This window comes from Pleurodeles waltl, chromosome 1_2 (genome assembly GCF_031143425.1).
Source record: "Pleurodeles waltl isolate 20211129_DDA chromosome 1_2, aPleWal1.hap1.20221129, whole genome shotgun sequence".
NCBI classification, from domain to species: domain Eukaryota; kingdom Metazoa; phylum Chordata; class Amphibia; order Caudata; family Salamandridae; genus Pleurodeles; species Pleurodeles waltl.
The window spans coordinates 396392287-396410601 of NC_090437.1; the positions used below are offsets into that span (position 1 = coordinate 396392287).

The 18315-nt window shown below is 45.3% G+C and overlaps 1 protein-coding gene across 2 annotated transcripts in view; it reads right to left on the minus strand.

The window, feature by feature from the left end:
* ECPAS (Ecm29 proteasome adaptor and scaffold) overlaps positions 1-18315 on the minus strand; it is a 790558-nt gene that overhangs the window by 667162 nt on the left and 105081 nt on the right. For both annotated transcript variants that reach the window (XM_069240017.1, XM_069240008.1), the window contains exons 8-9: positions 17864-17945; positions 15834-15953 (exon numbers count right to left, since the gene is read on the minus strand). In XM_069240017.1, the coding sequence (XP_069096118.1) occupies positions 15834-15953; positions 17864-17945 (202 nt within the window). The remainder of the gene's footprint in view (positions 1-15833; positions 15954-17863; positions 17946-18315) is intronic.

Here is an 18315-nt window from a genome sequence, read left to right on the forward strand (position 1 = left end):
GTGATAGCAAGTGGAAGATTAGGTGGCAGACAAGTGACAATAGGAGGAGTATACGCCCCCAACCACGAACAAGGCAAATTCCTCAACAGATTATCGCTAGAATTAGGTCCTCTTCTGGCTGGCACAAATATAATCGGAGGGGACTTTAACTGCATTACTAATAACACCCTGGACAGATCGCACCCAGAGTATCACAATCGGAGTCGCTGAAAACGGCAAAGCAATTCATAGAATGGCAACAATACTGGCAATTAATAGACAGTTGGAGAAAACTTAACCCACACTCTAGGGACTACTCGTACTACTCACGTGTACATGATCTACATGTTAGACTCGATTCCATCCTGGTATCCCCTGAAATACAGAGCGACGTGGTGTCTGCGGAATATCTTAGCCGAAAGGTTTCGGACCATAACCCCTTGATAGCTTCACTATCCTGGGGCAGGGAGAGACCGACAATCCCAACTTGGCGCCTCAGAGCGGAAATGCTCGAAGAAGAAGCGTTTAAACATACATTACATACAGCTATTGGAGAATTTTTCGAACACAACGAGGGTACAGCATCTACTAGATCCATTGAATGGGAAACTTTTAAAATAGTAATCCAGGGAAAATGTATTGCTGAAAATATAGGTGCCCGAAAGTCAATCGAAGCAGAACTTCTTCAACTGGAAGACTCTCTTAGAGACCTGGAAAGAAAGTGCCCCACACAACCTAACTTACACCCCGCAATAGTTGCTATTAGGACGAAAATCCACGTAGCTGCTAATACACTCGCCCGCTTCGATTATAAAACAACACGTAACCAGACTACACTCAGAAGGGGACAAAGCTAGCACTTTACTAGCCTGTCTCGCGCAACCCCCCAAAAAAAAAAAAAAACTGTAATAGTTGAAGTCAAAAACTCACAGGGCACACACGTTTACACCCAAAAAGACATTAAGGCCCTCATTCTGACCTTGGCGGGCGGCGGAGGCCGCCCGCCAAAGTCCCGCCGTCAGCTTACCGTTCCGCGGTCGAAAGACCGCGGCGGTAATTCTGACTTTCCCGCTGGGCTGGCGGGCGGTCGCCTTCAGGCCGCCCGCCAGCCCAGCGGGAAAGAGGCTTCCACGATGAAGCCGGCTCGGAATCGAGCCGGCGGAGTGGAAGCTGTGCGACGGGTGCAGTTGCACCCGTCGCGTATTTCACTGTCTGCGCAGCAGACAGTGAAATACATTTAGGGGCCCTCTTACGGGGGCCCCTGCAATGCCCATGCCAGTGGCATGGGCACTGCAGGGGCCCCGCGACCCCCCCTACCGCCATCCGGATCCCGGCGGTCGGACCGCCGGGATCTGGATGGCGGTAGGGGGGGTCGGAATCCCCTCGGCGGCGCAGCAAGCTGCGCCGCCGTGGAGGATTCAATGGGGCGGCGGTACACTGGCGGGAGCCCGCCAGTGGTGCCGGTCCGACCGCGGCTTTACCGCCGCGGTCGGAATCCCCATTGGAGCACCGCCGGCCTGTCGGCGGTGCTCCCGCGGTCCTCCGCCCTGGCGGTCTTTGACCGCCAGGGTCAGAATGACCGCCTAACTGTCTTCCAAGAGTACTATGCACTCCTATATGCCCCCCCACCACATAACACTGACCCCTACCCAGTTATGTGAATTAGAGACCCTCACCACCCCCAACCTGTCAACTGAAGACATTTCGACTCTAGCAACGCCTATACCGATTGCGGAAATAAAAACCGCTATCCAAAGTATGGCCAGGGGTAAAGTCCCTGGAGCGGACGGGCTTCCACTAGAATTCTACCACCAGTATCAAGACCTGCTAGCCCTCCACCTCTGCGCATTATATGCAGAGGCGTGGAATAGTAACTCCCTCCCCAATCCACCAACACTGCTATTATGATCCCCCTGCTGAAACCAGATAGACCCGCCACAGACGTTCGCTCTTATCGCACCCCATCAATGCTCAACATAGATTACAAAATATTAAGCCGGATCTTAGCTGACAGATTACCCCCCCCATATGCCCTCATTGATTCATCAAGACCAATCGGGTTTCATATCCAATCGTAGCACATCCCAAAACATTAGACGCCTCATATCAATACTCCACTCCTTGCCCCCAAACTTACCACAAGTGGCGATCATCTCGGTCGATATAGAGAAGGCATTTGATAGCTTAAGATGGGACTATCTGGAACAAGCTATGCTAAAGTTGGGGCTAGGCAAAGGATTTGTAAGGTGGACCAAACTACTATATACTAACCCTACTGAAAGAGTAAAAACAGGCAACTACATATCCCCTTCGTTTCAGGTTGGCAGGGGCACAAGACAAGGATGTTCATTACCGCCCCTTCTTTTTGCAACCGCAAAAGAGCCCCTATATGGCAAGAACAGGCCTTTACTATAGGGGCATCCCAATAAATAACTGGGCCCACTACATTGCACTATACGCTGATATGTTGCTCTTCCTACAAAACTTAGAATCAGACTTACTTGGGGCCATGAGAATGATGGACAGTTACGGAACTGCTTCCGTACTTCGGATTAATTGGAGAAAGTCCACCATCTTCCCACTGCACAAAGAAACCGGAACCAAATGACACAAGAGGCCTCCCCTGGTCACCTAACACATTCAAATACTTAGGAGTAAAGATTTACCACTCAGTAAATGACCTACTAGAAGGAAACATACAAGGAGCACTCAGAGGGATCAGAGCCAGTATGCGCTTCTGGGAAACACTATCACTAACAGTCACAGGCAGAGTGGCTGTTCTTAAAATAATAGTGCTGCCCAGACTGCTGTACTATTTCTCAACTATCCCACTCATAATCCCGAAAGCAATATTCAAAGAGATAGAGTCCATGTCTACAAACTTCATTTGGGGTCCGAGTAGACATAGAATGGCACTAAGAACTCTCCAGAGACCTACAGCTGAGGGTGGCCTAGCCGCCCCGGATATGGAGATATACTACTGGGCAGGACAACTTCAATGGGTCGCAAAATTAATATGCAGCCCTCCAACTGACGCTTAACTACGCCTTCCCTTAAACTGCCCCATAGAAAGGATACTGGGCATTCTACTGAACCCCCGAAAAACCAAACAACTGCTCCCGATAGAATGGGAGTCTGCTATACACTGTTGGTCCCAACATCTGAAACGCTCCCGCATTAATACTCCTTACACCCCGGAGGCCCCATTGTCCTGCATGATCCATATCTCAGGGAAGCAAAATATTTCAGGCCTCAAACTGATTTCGCATAATATTACTAAACTAGGAGACCTATACGGCGGAGGGAAACTCCTCACCTACACTGAGCTACAAACACAATATAACCTCCCCCCCGGTTTATTCATTACCCACAACGCCATCATTAAAATTGCTCAAAAACCTGGAGAACAGGAAACATTGAACCCCCCACTCATAACAGCTGCAATACCATTTGCTCCATTGGGGATCTAAAAGGTGTAGTATCTGGAATCTACAAAGCGCTACAAGCCAGCACATGTCTACCCCTAGAAAAACTTAAAACCAAATGGCAATCGGACTTGGGTGTCGCTTGGGATGAAAAGCAATGGGATCGGATCATCTCTCATATCTATCCAGTATCCAGAAATGCCAGGTTCAAATTAATAAATCTATACATCTTTCATAGAGCCTACATGACCCCACACATGATCTCCAAAATCTGCAGGACAAACTCCACAAGCTGTCCCAGATGCACGGAGCCCGCTGCCAAGCTCATACATATGCTCTGGAGCTGCCCCCAACTTAACACATTCTGGGAAGAGACTTTTGCTAAAACATCAGCCTGCACTGATAGAACTTTAATTAATTCCCCGGCAGTGGCGCTACTGGGGGACTTTCCACACCAGACAGCCCTTAAAATCTCCAACAAATGTATAGACCTTGCTCTAATCCTAGCAAGATGGGAAATAACCACAAACTGGAAATCACCAACGGGCCCACAAATACCCAGATGGCAAAACTCCTTAGTGAAATGGGCAGAAGCAGAAGGAACGACACTGCTTCGCGAGGCATTACGCAAACTCCGAACAAGAGACAACGCATCCCAATGGGAATTAATCCTGGAAAAACTAAAATCACCAAATGCATTCTCCGAAGAAGCAAACAGAACCACTACGGACTCAGATACAGACTCAAATGCAACACAGGAATCCTAAGGCTCTGCGAGCGAGGACTGTAACAACTAACTATTGAGACCTGCCAACTGTGAATAACTTTGATATAATCTGAAGCATGAGGGGAGGGAGGGGGGGAACAGTTAATCTAAGCACCTTTGCGATAATGTTATTGTTATATTCAAAAACTGTAATAAAATCTTTTTTTTTTTTTTTTTTTAAAGGAAGGAAGTGAAAGAGGGGGTGCATTTCAAGTGAGCACATGCAGTCTAAACGAAATAAGGCAGGCAGAAATGCCACAGGAATTTAGATAGGTGTAGCACTTATCTGCTGCTAGGATGGTATCATGACATTCCAATCTGCTTGTCCATGAGGAGTTTTAGACTCAAACCCCCTTACTTCCTATGCAATAACTGACCATCACAGGTGGCCAGGGACAACGGTGGGCGCTAACTCTATTCTTCTTGAAATACCTTGATTCACAAGGACAAGGAAACTAAATAAATCTTTCTCTAAGATTGACCAGGGCGTTGAACCTCTTCCCATTGGACATCAGGACACAATCATGTTATGATTCAGTTCAAAAAGAAAAAAAGCATCTGTTTGAATCCTCTTGCTGAGGACCCTGTATGTGTGCCAGGTTGTCCAGTCTCTGAAAGTCTGCATTCTGTTAGTAAGAATTGTTTAAAAGATCCTATATTATTTCACACTGTTACGCTATCTGCAGCATGTCACCCTATGTTCTCCTCGGGTACCTATATTACGTACAGCATTTATCTTTGTGACTTGTATTTTGCTTCAATTGATGTGAATATGAAATTACCAGAGATTTCTGCCATTTGCCATGAGTCAACCTTATAAAGCATTGCTCCCTACTCTACCAACTTATAGTGCTACTACTGCGTGAATCTTTGACTTTGAAGGGCTACTATCAGACTAGAGTCAGGGTAAAGGCAGTTTTCTACTTCAAAACTGTGGCCTGTAATCCAAGAAGGGACTGAAAGACTTTTGGACATTTGAAGCACCAGAAAAGTTCTAAAACCAAGCAATATTTCCTCCCTTGGGGAAAGGGAAAATGTGCTGCTGAGTTCTCAGACACAACTTTTCAGGCTCATCTGGCTTGAAGCTTTAGGACACACGATACAAGAGATCAACAGTCAAAAGATAAAGCATGAGACGAGGTAAAAGCATTTGAGTGTGCTCAACAATGACGCTGCCTCAGCAGATGCAAATTCAAGGTTTGTCCCTACATAGAGCTTTTGGTACAGCTGCTCAGAGCTTCAGCAAGACTATGGCACCAGTGTATCTGAACCATGTGCCATGTTCAGCCACTTGATTCTCTAATTCCCTCTGGCCAGTTCACACCTCAAAGAAAAAAAAAAAAAGACTAAATCAGAAGGTAAACTGTTGCAGAGTCAAAATCTAGAACTTGCCCAACCTCAACCTTCACCAAATGACCTCTGATGGTGCCTAAGACTGGCCAACCGCATCCTATTCCACAACACTGACCTTCTAGGTGCCCACTGTTTCCTAGAGAAATGTTTTTTTTGTTAATATTTTCATAACTCTTCGTTACTATATTAAAATTCCGTCATTTTAGTCAATTTAAGTCATTAAATGTTATGGCTTTTTAACTAAACGAATTGAAACTTTTATTTCTTGACTTCAATATTGATTTGGCATTGTTGTGAATGTATCATGAGCACTTTTTCCTGAAGATGGACTTGCTGCTTGTGCCAAGCTACCAAGGATAAGCTTTAACTCCCCACAACACAATGTTGGATTTATTTTTGCTAATATTATCCCTCACAAAGAAATTGATTGCATGGAAGGTGAAGGGTCAGCAAAGGTTTAGATATTGAACACGGGAGGTGAATTGAGTGCAAGATGGTGCTTGATGTGTAAATCTGAGCATCTATACCAAAAGAACAAGTGACACACCTTCAGTAACGCCTTTTCTGGTGGATACACTAGCTACCTGTGGATTCCTCACCTAATGATTCCTCACCTAATTAATTCTCCCAATGACCCTTTAAGAACCCCATAACTATAGGGGACTTAAATAAAGAGGATTGATCAGGAAGGCACAGAAAGGCCAACAGTGCAGACAGATAGCCCTTAACAGTCGCAATTGCACAACCCCTCTGCGCCAAGGACAACGCAAATAATAAAAATGTCTGACAAATGGGCACGTAAAGGATCAATTTTCTTCTCTCCACACCAAGCAACACATTTTGCCCATCTGCCAGCATAGATAGATTTGGTAGAGTTTCGCCTGGCCGATAAAATAACGTCCACCACTTCTGGTGTGAGAGAAACGGAACTCAGATTGCCCGTTCAATCTCCAGCCATGAAGGTGCAGGCTCTGGAGGTGGGGGTGTAGAACTTGCCCCTGAAACTGCGAGAGGAGATCTGCCCTGTAAGGAGACTGAGCGGATGGCACAGTGAGAGTTGGAGAAGGTCTGAGTACCACACCCTTCTTGGCCAATTCAGAGCTATTAAGATGACCTGGGCCCGGTCTTGTCAAATCTTCCTCAGAACCCGAGGAATCAAGGGTATGGGTGGAAACGCGTAAAGCAACTGTTTGCACCAGGACATCTGAAACGCGTCCCCCAACGCTCCTTGTACCAGATACTGGAGGCTGCAGAGCGACTGGCAGTGCACGTTCTCCCGAGTGGCAAAGTGGTCTACCTGAGGGAATCTCCACATCCAGAAGATGTGAAGGACCAGGTCTGGATGGAGACGCCACTCGTGATCGACCGAGAAGTGTCAGTCTGTCCGCACGTATGTTCAGAACTCCGGTCAGATGGTTTGCTACTACGCAAACCTGATGGTCCTGTGCCCAGGACCAGAGCCGCAGAGCCTCTCTGCAAAGAACGTACGACCCTACTCCTCCCTGCTTGTTGATGTACCACATCGCAGTAGTGTTGCCCGTCAGGACCTGAACCAACAGACCGCGAAGGGACAGGAGGAAGGCCTTGGGAGCCAAACGTATTGCCCACAATTCTAACAGATTGATATGAAACATCTGTTCCAATGGAGACCATTGACCCTTGACCTCCAGGTCCTCCAGATGAGCTCCCCACCCTAGAGTGGAGGTATCCATTATAACCATTGCCACTGGTGGGGGTAGCGAAAACGGCCTTCCTTGGGAAAGGTGGCCATCCGCAGCCCACCATCGTAGATCCACTGCAGTGTTTCTGGAGAGCTTTATCGACTCCTCGAGATCCCCTCTGTGCTGAAACCACTGCCTGCGGAGGCACCACTGAAGAACCCTCATGTGTTAGCCTGCATGAGTGACCAACATAATGCAAGAAGCTAAAAGACCGAGCAGACAAAGGACCTTGAGGACTGGAACAACCGCTCCACTTTGAAACATTGGAACCAACGCCTGAATGTCCTCATAGGCCAGATTCAACGTTGTGTCTAGTACCGCCCCTAGGAACAGGAGGCGTTGAGAGGACTCCAGGTGAGATTTGGGCACGTTTACCGAAAACCCCAGATCGAACAACAACTGGGTTGTCATTTGCAGGTGATGCAGCACGAGCTCCAGAGACTTGGGTTTGATCAGCCAATCGTCCAGGTAAGGGAATACCAATATTCCATTCCTTCTGAGATCTGCTGCAACCACTGCCATCACCTTCGTGATTACTCGAGGTGCCGAAGTAAGACCAAAAGGAAGGACTGCAAACTGGTAGTGTTGCGACCCTACCACAAACCAGAGATACTTCCTGTGAGACTTCAGAATAGGGATATGAAAGTAAGCATCCTGCAAGTCGACAGACACCATCCAATCCTCTTTGTTCAACGCTAGAAGCACCTGTGCTAGAGTCAGCATTTTGAATTTCTCCTGTTTGAGGAACCAATTCAAAACCCTCAGGTCCAGGACTTGCCTCAAACGACCATCCTTCTTGGGGAATCAGGAAATATCTTGAATAACACAACCCTGACCCCTTTCCTGCTCTGGCACAAACTCCACTGCACCTTTCGATAAAAGGACTAGAACTTCCTGCTGCAACAGGAAATGGTCTTCTGTGCAAAAGGAAGGACAGGGAGGGATAGGAGGGGGGAAACTCCTGAAAATGAAGGGCATAACCTTTCCCCACAATATTGAGGGCCCGGGAGTCAACTCCCACATGCGGAGAAAATGAAACAACCTTCCCCCTACAGAAGAAGCATGGGATGCAATGGGTGAAGGCCTAAGGCTGCTTTTCCTGTCTCCCCCGAAAGGTGGTCATAGAAGCCTGCAGGCCTAGGGACTTGACAGTAGCCCTGCTCTCCTTAAAGCGCTCCAAAGCAGAGACTGCTTTGGAAACAAACAACTTGTCCCCATCAAACGTCAAGTCCAACAGGGTCGTCTGTACATCGGTTGAAAATCCAGAAGACCTCAACCATGCATGTCTCCTGGTGACCACAGATGTGCCCATTGCCCTTGCCACAGAGTCCGACGTATCCAGCCCCGACTGAATAACCTGAGTCGCTGCCGCTTGCGCATCAGACAGGAGACCCCCGCATATCCTGAGGCAAATCAGGTAGCACAGCCTTGGCCGCGTCCATCAGGGCATGAATATACCTGCCCAAAACACAAGTGGCATTTGCAGACTTAAGGGCCATACTGCATGCAGAAAAAAACTTCTTGGCAGATTGCTCCATCCTTTTCAATTCCCTGTCCGATGCCCCAGGGAAGGAACTAGCAGCCAAACGTGAGGAGCACGAGGCCTGAACCACCAGACTCTCCGGAGTCGGACGCCGAGAGAGGAATCCTGGGTCCCCAGGAGCCACTCTATCTTCTCGCCACCGATCTGCTTACAGCAGTCAAAGATACAGGATTCCTCCATACTTCCAGGATTGGTTCTGTAAGAGCCTCATTGAACGGAAGGAGTGTCCCGCAGCAGGATGCAAGACTTCCGTCAGAATGTTAGTCTTTACCTCAGCTGCCAGTAGCAGAAGGTCCAGAAAGTCTGCCTCCTTCCTTATCACTGTATGGAATGAGGCAGCCTCCTCGGTAAATTCCCCAGGAGAGGCTAAATCCCACTCAGGGGAAGTATCAAGACCACTCGCGGAGTCCAAACCCTGAAAGTCTCCCGGGAGCTCAGCGATCTCGCCTTCCTCCAGGAGCTGCCTTCTATACTCTTGCTCAAACACCACAAGCAGTCATTATGTGGGTCCGTTACAGACATTCGACCCCGCACTCTCTACAAGGCTTGAACCCTGATTTATGAGGTGGAGACATTTTAACAAAGTAACACCTTCAAGAAACAGTAGCTTCTCCAAGAGCCAGGAGAAAAACCGTTATGCTTCGAAGGCACAGAAAAAAGGGACCAGACGTCAGCACGCTGGCGAGGTCCTCTTATTGCCACGATGACGTCAGACAGACGCATGGGATTCGGGCAATAGTGACGTCCTCGTCGATGTGCAGAGCTGGGAAGAAAATTTCCATTGAATGCTGGCACATTGGGAGAATTCATTAGGTGAGGAATAATTAGGTGAGAAATCCACAGGTAGTTTTATCCATCAGAAATAAGTAAAGTAGCCAGCAGAGCATTCCCCACTCAGACACCAAATGAGCGACTATGACTAGAAGAACAGGTGCTCTGAGCAGAGCCAAGAGGGCAAAGCACAAGCCAAGAACTGAGGCTACGCTGTGAGTCTTATCAACTTTTCAACGGTTCTCACTCTATCTTACAGGACTGCCTGAATACAAGTATATAGGCATTGTGAGGCAAACTGACCTCGACAGGAAGTGCAAAAGTGAAACCATAAGCAGCAGATCATGGATGCCGAGAGGTGCAATCAAAGCAGCTCCTGGAGTGAAGAGCTGGCTAGGACAGGATCCTCCAAGTGATCCATTATAACCTGAGACGGGAGATACTGCCTCAGCAGTTAAGATGAAGTTGTGCAGAGGGACAAGCAGTGCTAAAGCACAAGAGTTTATAAGGTGAAAGCCCATCTGGCGGGACAGTGAGCTGAAGCGCTCACAGTGGCTGAAGAGGGTCACACACCAGAATCTTGAGACGTACTGATTAGGGCTTACAGCGGTTGAAAGGTGTTGGCAGTAGGAGAACACCACAAACACCAGGGACTGACCAACTGAATATAAGTGCTGCACCTAAAAAAAGCCTAACACAGACTCTCAACCACATGGAGAATGATGAGGCCTACCACTAAACCACACTGGAGTCCTCAAATGCATGGACATAAACGATGCAGCACATATATAGAGAATTTGACCACCAGATTATTTTTTTAGCACACCGCTTCTTCATGGTGCGCACAATGCTACAGGGGTATAAAGGATGTAGTGATGTGCTGTTCGCCCCTTTTTGCAGACTGGGTGTATGGCCCACTTCTAGCTGATCTGTTACTCCATGACACATGAGGTAGCACCAGCTTCCGTACCCTGTTGCGTAGAGCAAACAGGATGCAAAAGTAGGTGTCAACTGCCCCACTCCTCCATGTACCACAGCACTTTGTAAGCCATAGAGGATTAGGGCAGTGGCTTGATGCAGTGGTTTATTTTTTTTATTTTTAAAGCTACCTTGCCCTTTAGCAAGGTGAAGGGGAGAGGGAAATATTTCTCTCCCACATCCCGGGGCAAGTTTGGGGAGTGCAGTCAGGGAATACAGGGAGGATTGGAACATGTTACTTACCTTCGATAGCACCTTATCTGGTAGAGGCTCTATCTAGCTGTCAATTCATTAGCTTAGAATAATCCCCTGGCATCACACTGGATCTGGAAAACCTTGAGCAGTATCTATGCATACGGGTAGGTGGGTAGTTCAGCTCCGCATCGGTGGCAAGGTACACGCTGGAAGTGACATGCACAGTGCCTATAAAGGGGCAGCCACAGCACACTGACATCAGTTTCTTTTTGTGACATTTCCACACCAGAAGCCACAAGATAACAAGAGAACTCTGATGGACCAGTTGGCAGACACTAAGGACCTACAAGCATCACCCAATGTGGAGAAATCAGTTTGTGGAGCTGGGAGGATGGAAGGGTAGGTAAGGAATATGTAGCTACATATAGGGGGTCATTACAACCCTGTTTTGGAGGAAGCACCGCCAACAGGCTGGCGGTGCTTCAGGGGAATTACGACTGCCGTGGAATCGCTGCGGCCGCACTGCCGGGGCTGGCGGTTTCCCGCCACATTGGTCCCAGAGGTGTAAATCCCCCAGGGTAGCGCTGCCGAGTCCCCCTCCCGCCAGCCTTTTCATGGTGGTAAGAGCCTGGTCACTGGCAGGGCAGTGTAGAGGGCCACTGCCACGGCCCCATTGGAGCTTTTCACTGTCTGCTATGCAGACAGTGAAAAGCGTGACGGGTGCAACTGCACCTGTCGCACAGCCACAACACCGCCGGCTCCATTTAGAGCCGGCTCTCGTGTTGCAGCCGAGATCCCCGCTGGGCCGGCGGGCAGAAACCAGGTTTCTCATAATAGACCCCGCTGGAGTGCGGCCGCACTCCCGCGCCGGCCCGCCAAGGTTGTAATGAGGGCCATAGTCTTTCCCAGATAAAGTATTACAGAAGGTGAGTAACTTATTCATCTGATAAGACTTCTAGCAACAGATTCCTTACCTCAGAATAGATGCCAAACAATACCTTTCTAGAGGTGTGTCTACAAACAGTTAGACCACAAAGTCATGGAGGACCAAATGGGAAAAAGGCATAAGTGCATGAGAGATTACCTCATTGAGAGGATTCAAGAAGGGACCTGCCGGTACTAGAGGTCTTTAAATCAGAATGCCCCCCACAGACTGCTGAGCAGAGCATGCAATGAAAGACAGAAGCCCAACTCTTCTGCTTCAAGTAAGACAATTGCCAGAAAAGTGGAACAAGTACAGGTGTGTTTGTAAATGACTGCAATGCCCCCTCTTCTAACCATTAGCGAGGTTAAGGTTTAGCATCTTATAGGTAGAAGGATGGGACATTTCTATAACTGATTTAGACAAAGCAGACAACCAAGATTCAGTAATGCAGAGCTGTCCCAGTCTCTCATCAATGAGAAAGTTATGTACAAAGACCTCATGCTTTTGAAGAGAGGAAATGTTAATAAGAAATTATCTCCTAGTAGCTCCTCAACAGTGATATAGTCCAGTTCAAGGGTACTAATTCAGGGGCAGAGTAGATCACTGAAAAATAAGCCACCCAGTCAGCTTCATTAATAGCAGTATCTAATCGGGAGGCAGCTTCGTCCTTTAAAAGAGGGCCATTCATTATACACCAAATGGCTGAGCAGTCCTTACTATTTCTTGCTGTGAGTAGTGACTCATGCAGCGTTCAACTGTTTTTTCCTCTCTTTCGCCACCCAACTGTAGTCTTGTTGGCATGACTTGACCTCAGAGGTACACATAAAACATTTAAGAAGAGTTGCTTTGAGTTGCCTATGGGCCTTTCAGCACTTAGAATCAAACCAGCCTGATCTATTAATGCTCTGGGTGTTGTTATCACTCATCGAAAATGAGTGAGTAGTGAAATTATATAATAATGTATTAAACTTGTATTTTTTTAGAGAATTTAACCAATAACAATATTGGTACCTCTATCGTTACATGTACAATTAAAAGGAGGGGGCACAATTCATCAGCAAAAATAAAATTATATTTAAACATCAAATCATTCATCTTGGCCGCACAGGCATTGTGGGTAAAATGGGATTGACCCATATAATGTATATCCACCATACTGGAAACCATTTTGGGTGGCAGCTGACATAAATGAGCATTAAAAATTGCCACCCCCAGGATCAAAAACCTCTTTTTCCTTGAGGTGGCATATAGCTTCAAGTTCATGATCCAGTTGAGAAAGTACATTAAGTATATCATACAAAAATGCATTATTATAAAAGTTAACATGAAGAAAACTAAACTTATGATCAATTTTAGTCACAATAATTTGACTATAGAGGAAATTAGCAACCGATTTCAAAATGCAGGCAGAAACTGGAAATGTAAATAGACAAACCCCCCTTCACTTTTGCTGCCGGAGAAGGTTCCACTGACGTGTGGATTGTCATAAAACCATTAATATAAAAACGCTCTTTTGCCCAAGTTTCCTGAAAACGTAGGATATCGGGAATAAAATCATACCAATCCAGAATAAGAACTTTAGAGTGTAACAATACCACATTCCAAAATAAAATTCTACATTTAGGTTGACATAATGGGCCTCTGGCTCTAAATTAGGAGTAGGATGAAAGTCCAAAGCAATCAGATGAAAGGGCATTTGAAGTCCTGATGCTACTCAAGGGCATGCAGGGAGCGATATTGGTGACCCATCTCCAGGGACCACTAAGTCATTAAATGAACCATCCATCTCTACACTCTCACTGAATGAATCCACAACTTCCAATGAAGCCAAAGGTGCAAAACGGTTGTAAGTGAACCCCCTGGATAAGCTTCCTCTGACTGGTGGTGAGGTACAATAGAAGGTGGTCTAGTACATCTGTTTAATGCTTCCGGGCGATAGAAATAGTCAAGTGGCAAAGCAGTGATCTGATGAGGAGAAATATCTGGTGTCCAGGTTTCACGTAAATAGTATCTACCAGTCTATGTGCCTTTAAGGACATAACTACAGTCACCAAAAAATACTTCAACCCCCTGCCAACTCACTTTACCATCCTGACCACTTTGATATCATAAAAAGGTCCTCAGTCACTCCTGTTTTCTTGCCCACAAAATGGACTGATTTATTCCTCACATTTTCCAAGGTCTTGAGGGTTGGCTGAACAAATTAAGGGACATTTGTCAGAACCACAACAAAAGAGACAGCTTCCAGAGGAAGATCTCACAATTTACACACCACACTGGCTACAGCGGAATGCAGACCTTTCATTGATTTCTTGTCTGATAGTAAAACTAAGTTATCGATAATAGTAGTGAGTGACGGAAAAATACTATTACAGAGTCCCCATTGTGTAACCTGCTTTTTGTGGGTGGCATTTGTAATGAAGGGGTGGCGAACTGCTGGATGCAGTCTAACAGAGCTAGAAATAGCAATGGACTTCAGTAGTTCTAAGCAGCTGCAGTCCATTTTTCCACCAGTGCTAGCATCAAAATTAATGAATCTTCAGAGTGTTTTATTAGAGACTCTAAAGCATGCATGGAGGCCAGCAGAGCACTAAGAACCCCTGGGTTGACAGGATGTGGGGGTAAGCTCTAAACTTTTTTAATGGGCTGGTTAAACAATTCATCAGAAGCTACAGTTCCACCCTCTATACTATTTTTTGGGACACTAGAAGTAGAGCAGGGTGTCTTTTTGCTCTTAGGAGATGATTGGGAAAATGAATCAGACAGCGAGATGGGAGTAATGGATTGATAATTATTTTGCACACAATCATTGTTCACAATGTCTGCGACAGCCCCAATATACCTCCTAGGTGAAATACTCAATGGTAAATTACTTTGTAAAGCTGTTGAGGTCCGATGAATAATTACAAGTCTCTCTTCAATTGTATTAATTTCTTTATCAATGATCCCCGTTGCACTGGTTAAAAGGTTAGTAACTGAGGTGGAAGTGTTACCTGAAGCCCTTTACATTGCAAGGGAATGCTTTTTCTTCATCCTGATGCCAAAAGTGAAAGGAAAAAGTTACAACTTAGGACAAAAAGAAAAAGCAAAGAGAGTTGGCACAGCCCAGCATGCTCATGGCTCTAAAGGGCACAGACGAGCCTACTCTTGGCCCGGTCTTGCCCAGGTGCGTCCCATGCTGCAGTTGACTAGATGCAGTGGTAAAGCGCCCAAAAACGAACCTTCCCGACTCCTTCACCTGCAAGACTGGGGCTAATGGAGCCCTTCTTGGCCAGCAGTATCGGCGCCATCAAGTCACTGAGAAAATGATCCATACTGGCTCACGGAGCCTGAAATGCAGCACATGATGGCATCGGTGCAGTAAACAGAAGAGGCGGCAAAGGGCCCAGGACAGGCCTGGAACAGGACCAGTGTCAGGCACCGCAGTGGGCAGTTTCACAGGGGAAGTTCTGAGGATGGACATCCACTAGTTCACATCTAAGGAGGACTCTGAGAGCTGGTGAGGGGCATGCAGTGCTTTGAGGTGACCAACCTCTTGACTGATTGGTTGTGAGGGGAGTTGTCATTGTGTTTCGTGTTCGCTCTATGATTTTGACGAAGGAGAGGAACACAACCTTGACCAGCCACAAGCAAAATGCTCGTCATGGGCACAGGCAATAAAAGATTTGGCCTTATGCTCTTTGATGGCTATGGTGTGTATGATGCAGCAGTTGCCACATGACCTTCAATTCCAGGCACCACATACAGACCTTGTGGAGATCTGAAATGGACATCTGTTCATTGCAAACAAGACCAGGTTTAAAGCCAAACTTCATTGGTGGTGACATCCCTATGTACTGTACAGAAAATGTGAGAGAATATATTCGTGAAAAACACAGGAAAAACGTGAAAAAAACTAAATAAAAGAGCTGCATCTAACTGCGCAGAAAAAAGGGGAACTGATGCCACTACATCATCATGGCCGCCATATAGCTCTTATAATTTAACTCCGGTATTGCTTCTGGCAGCAAGGTGAGAAGTAGCTATGAAATGTTTCTGGATCTAATCTGGCACCTGGCGATATTGAACAGGTGAGGAATCTGCAGTAAGAAGTATCCTTCAGAAATCATGTTTTAACTTCCTACTTATAGCATAGAAGCAAAACCTCATTATGCTTCTTACATTTCTTTCACAATACCTGGATATTGGCAGGAAAAGTCTCAGCAGCCAGTCTGGAACGCAGGAGATGAGGGATAATCTTTAATTTAACCCGGGTGCCGACTGGATCCCGTTTCAATTCTGGTTTCAGTGGACTACCCTGTCAAACAAAAGAACGCTGATGTGAACAGTCTTACCACCACAAAATAAATATTTAATGCAACTAGTTTCTGTGAACTTTGCAATGAAAAGTAACTCTTAATCTGGGCACTAACATACAGCATCACAAAACTGGCAACTCTACCACAATGGGAAAACGCTCTGTTCTTGCCAAATTAGGTGGCACTCGTCCTTTGATCACATAACAAACGTTTAGCCTTTAAAGTTCTATAATGCATTAATACTATTAGAACTGTCAGAGATTATATATATATATATATATATATATATATATATATATATATATATATATAAAAATGGCTATGGATGAAAGATTGCTCTATTCATGATGGCAGGATCACTTTTTTTTTAAATGTTTATGTATAAACATTTGACCAGCAAACTATTCTTCTCCAGTTCACTGCTTTCTTCTCTAGTTTCCTTTATGATTATACTCCTAATGCTCCCTTTCAGCCCTGCACGTTTCCATTCTGTTGCCACAAAACTAAGTTCAGTGGATATAATTTTTTTTACAGAAATTGCAAATATCAGATGCATAATTCCCTAGAAGATATAGTAAATGTTTGCATGGGCAAACTATATATGCACTTCATTGATCTATGAGCAGCTATCATGTAAATAGCAACTGCTGCCCAGACGCCGCACACCATCAAAAAATATTCTTAACTTTTGAGTATCCAGGGCATGCAGGTGTGCACCCATTTCGGAACATCCAATCGTGAGAAGCTTGTAAAATTGTAAGGAGTATTGGTACAAGATCTTCACAGCCGTCTTTCATGCATTGTCATTTTCTTTACAAAGGATGGTTAATACACCATCAGCAATAAACACCAAATAAACTAGTATCAAAAACATTTGAAATAATTACTACATACAAAATAGAAAAGATTTACAACAATTGGAAACTCCAAAAATGTAACCCCCCCCCCCCCCCCCCCCCCCCCCCCCCAAGTTCTGAAAATCGTTTTCACCTGTGGTGCAGATAAACTATGGAACAGTCCACAGTTATTATTAAGAACGCAACCCAACCTCCTATTTTAGTAAACTACTAAAAATATTTTTCCCCATCTTCCCTACTCGAATTTGATTCTGCAACATTTGCATACCAGTTAACTACTTCTTTGTATCTGAATCCTTACTGCTATGCCTAAATTGTTAGCTTCTTGTTCTTTAAGCAGTACACTAACACTGCTTAAGTGCAGGCTATCTATCGAAAACGGGTTAAATAAATAATTCAACTACACCATACAGCTCTAGCATAACACGAACACAAACTGATCTGTAAAAGCTATTTAGGAAAGCAGTGTTATGGAAGGGGAAGGACATCTATAATAATGTCGAGAAGAGAAGGAAGAGTGTGTGGTCCCCATTCCCTTTCAGCAACCCCACTCTATTTTGCAAGCAACTCATTGCTATGCACATGTCCACTTACCAACGCAAAAGCAGCAGCTTTCCGCCTCCCACAATGGCCGCTAAATCACTACATTTTTCTTGTCCTGCTCAAATTAGATTAAGGGTGTTTCGGGATGATTCCAGGGAGAAGTAAGTATATCACCAAATTATATCTATTTTCACCTTTTTTACATCTTTAGTGAAATGGTGCCATAATTGGTTTAATGCATGGCAACATATTTTCTGCCCCGTTCACGAGTAAGTAAGAATTAGCATCTCAGGCCAAATGAACAACTGGAAAATTAGCTATTTGAGAAGTTAAAAGGGTCCCAGGTCGAGGTGGGGGATTTTGAGGAAATCCGATGTCAGAATGCCATCCCATATTTGTTTTCAATTCCCAGTCATCAACAAATACCCTTCAAGTCCCGCTGGAGCAGTAAAAATAATTATCACACAAACTAGCCCCATGTCTGGACCAGTTACTGCTGAAAGACTTACCTCTTTGGTTTTCAGAGGAATGTCTCCCAGATACACTTTATACATCTTATTAACAATTGCAGGATTATTCCAGTCAATGAGGCTGGGGATAAAGGGAAAGAAATCCATTTAATTACTCTTGACATTTTTTGACACTTTAAACATTTTTTACACAGTATTGACTAGTTAATGAAACTAATGGGGATTAGATATTTAAGCGAATTCAGAAATTACTTAATAATTGTTCAAATAAACCTACCTATTGTGCCTCCCCACCACCATTTCTCAACAGATTGCTCATTCAAACTCTGAAACCCTGAAGCAGACAAAATATTGGTAACAAGCTACTGTCAAGACTAATAACACTTGTATTTTTAATCATATTTATTACTGAGATGCAACCAACTTCTTCTCGGTCCCACTGAATTATGCCAAAATACTCACATTTAAGCCAACTCAAAGAGATCACATTT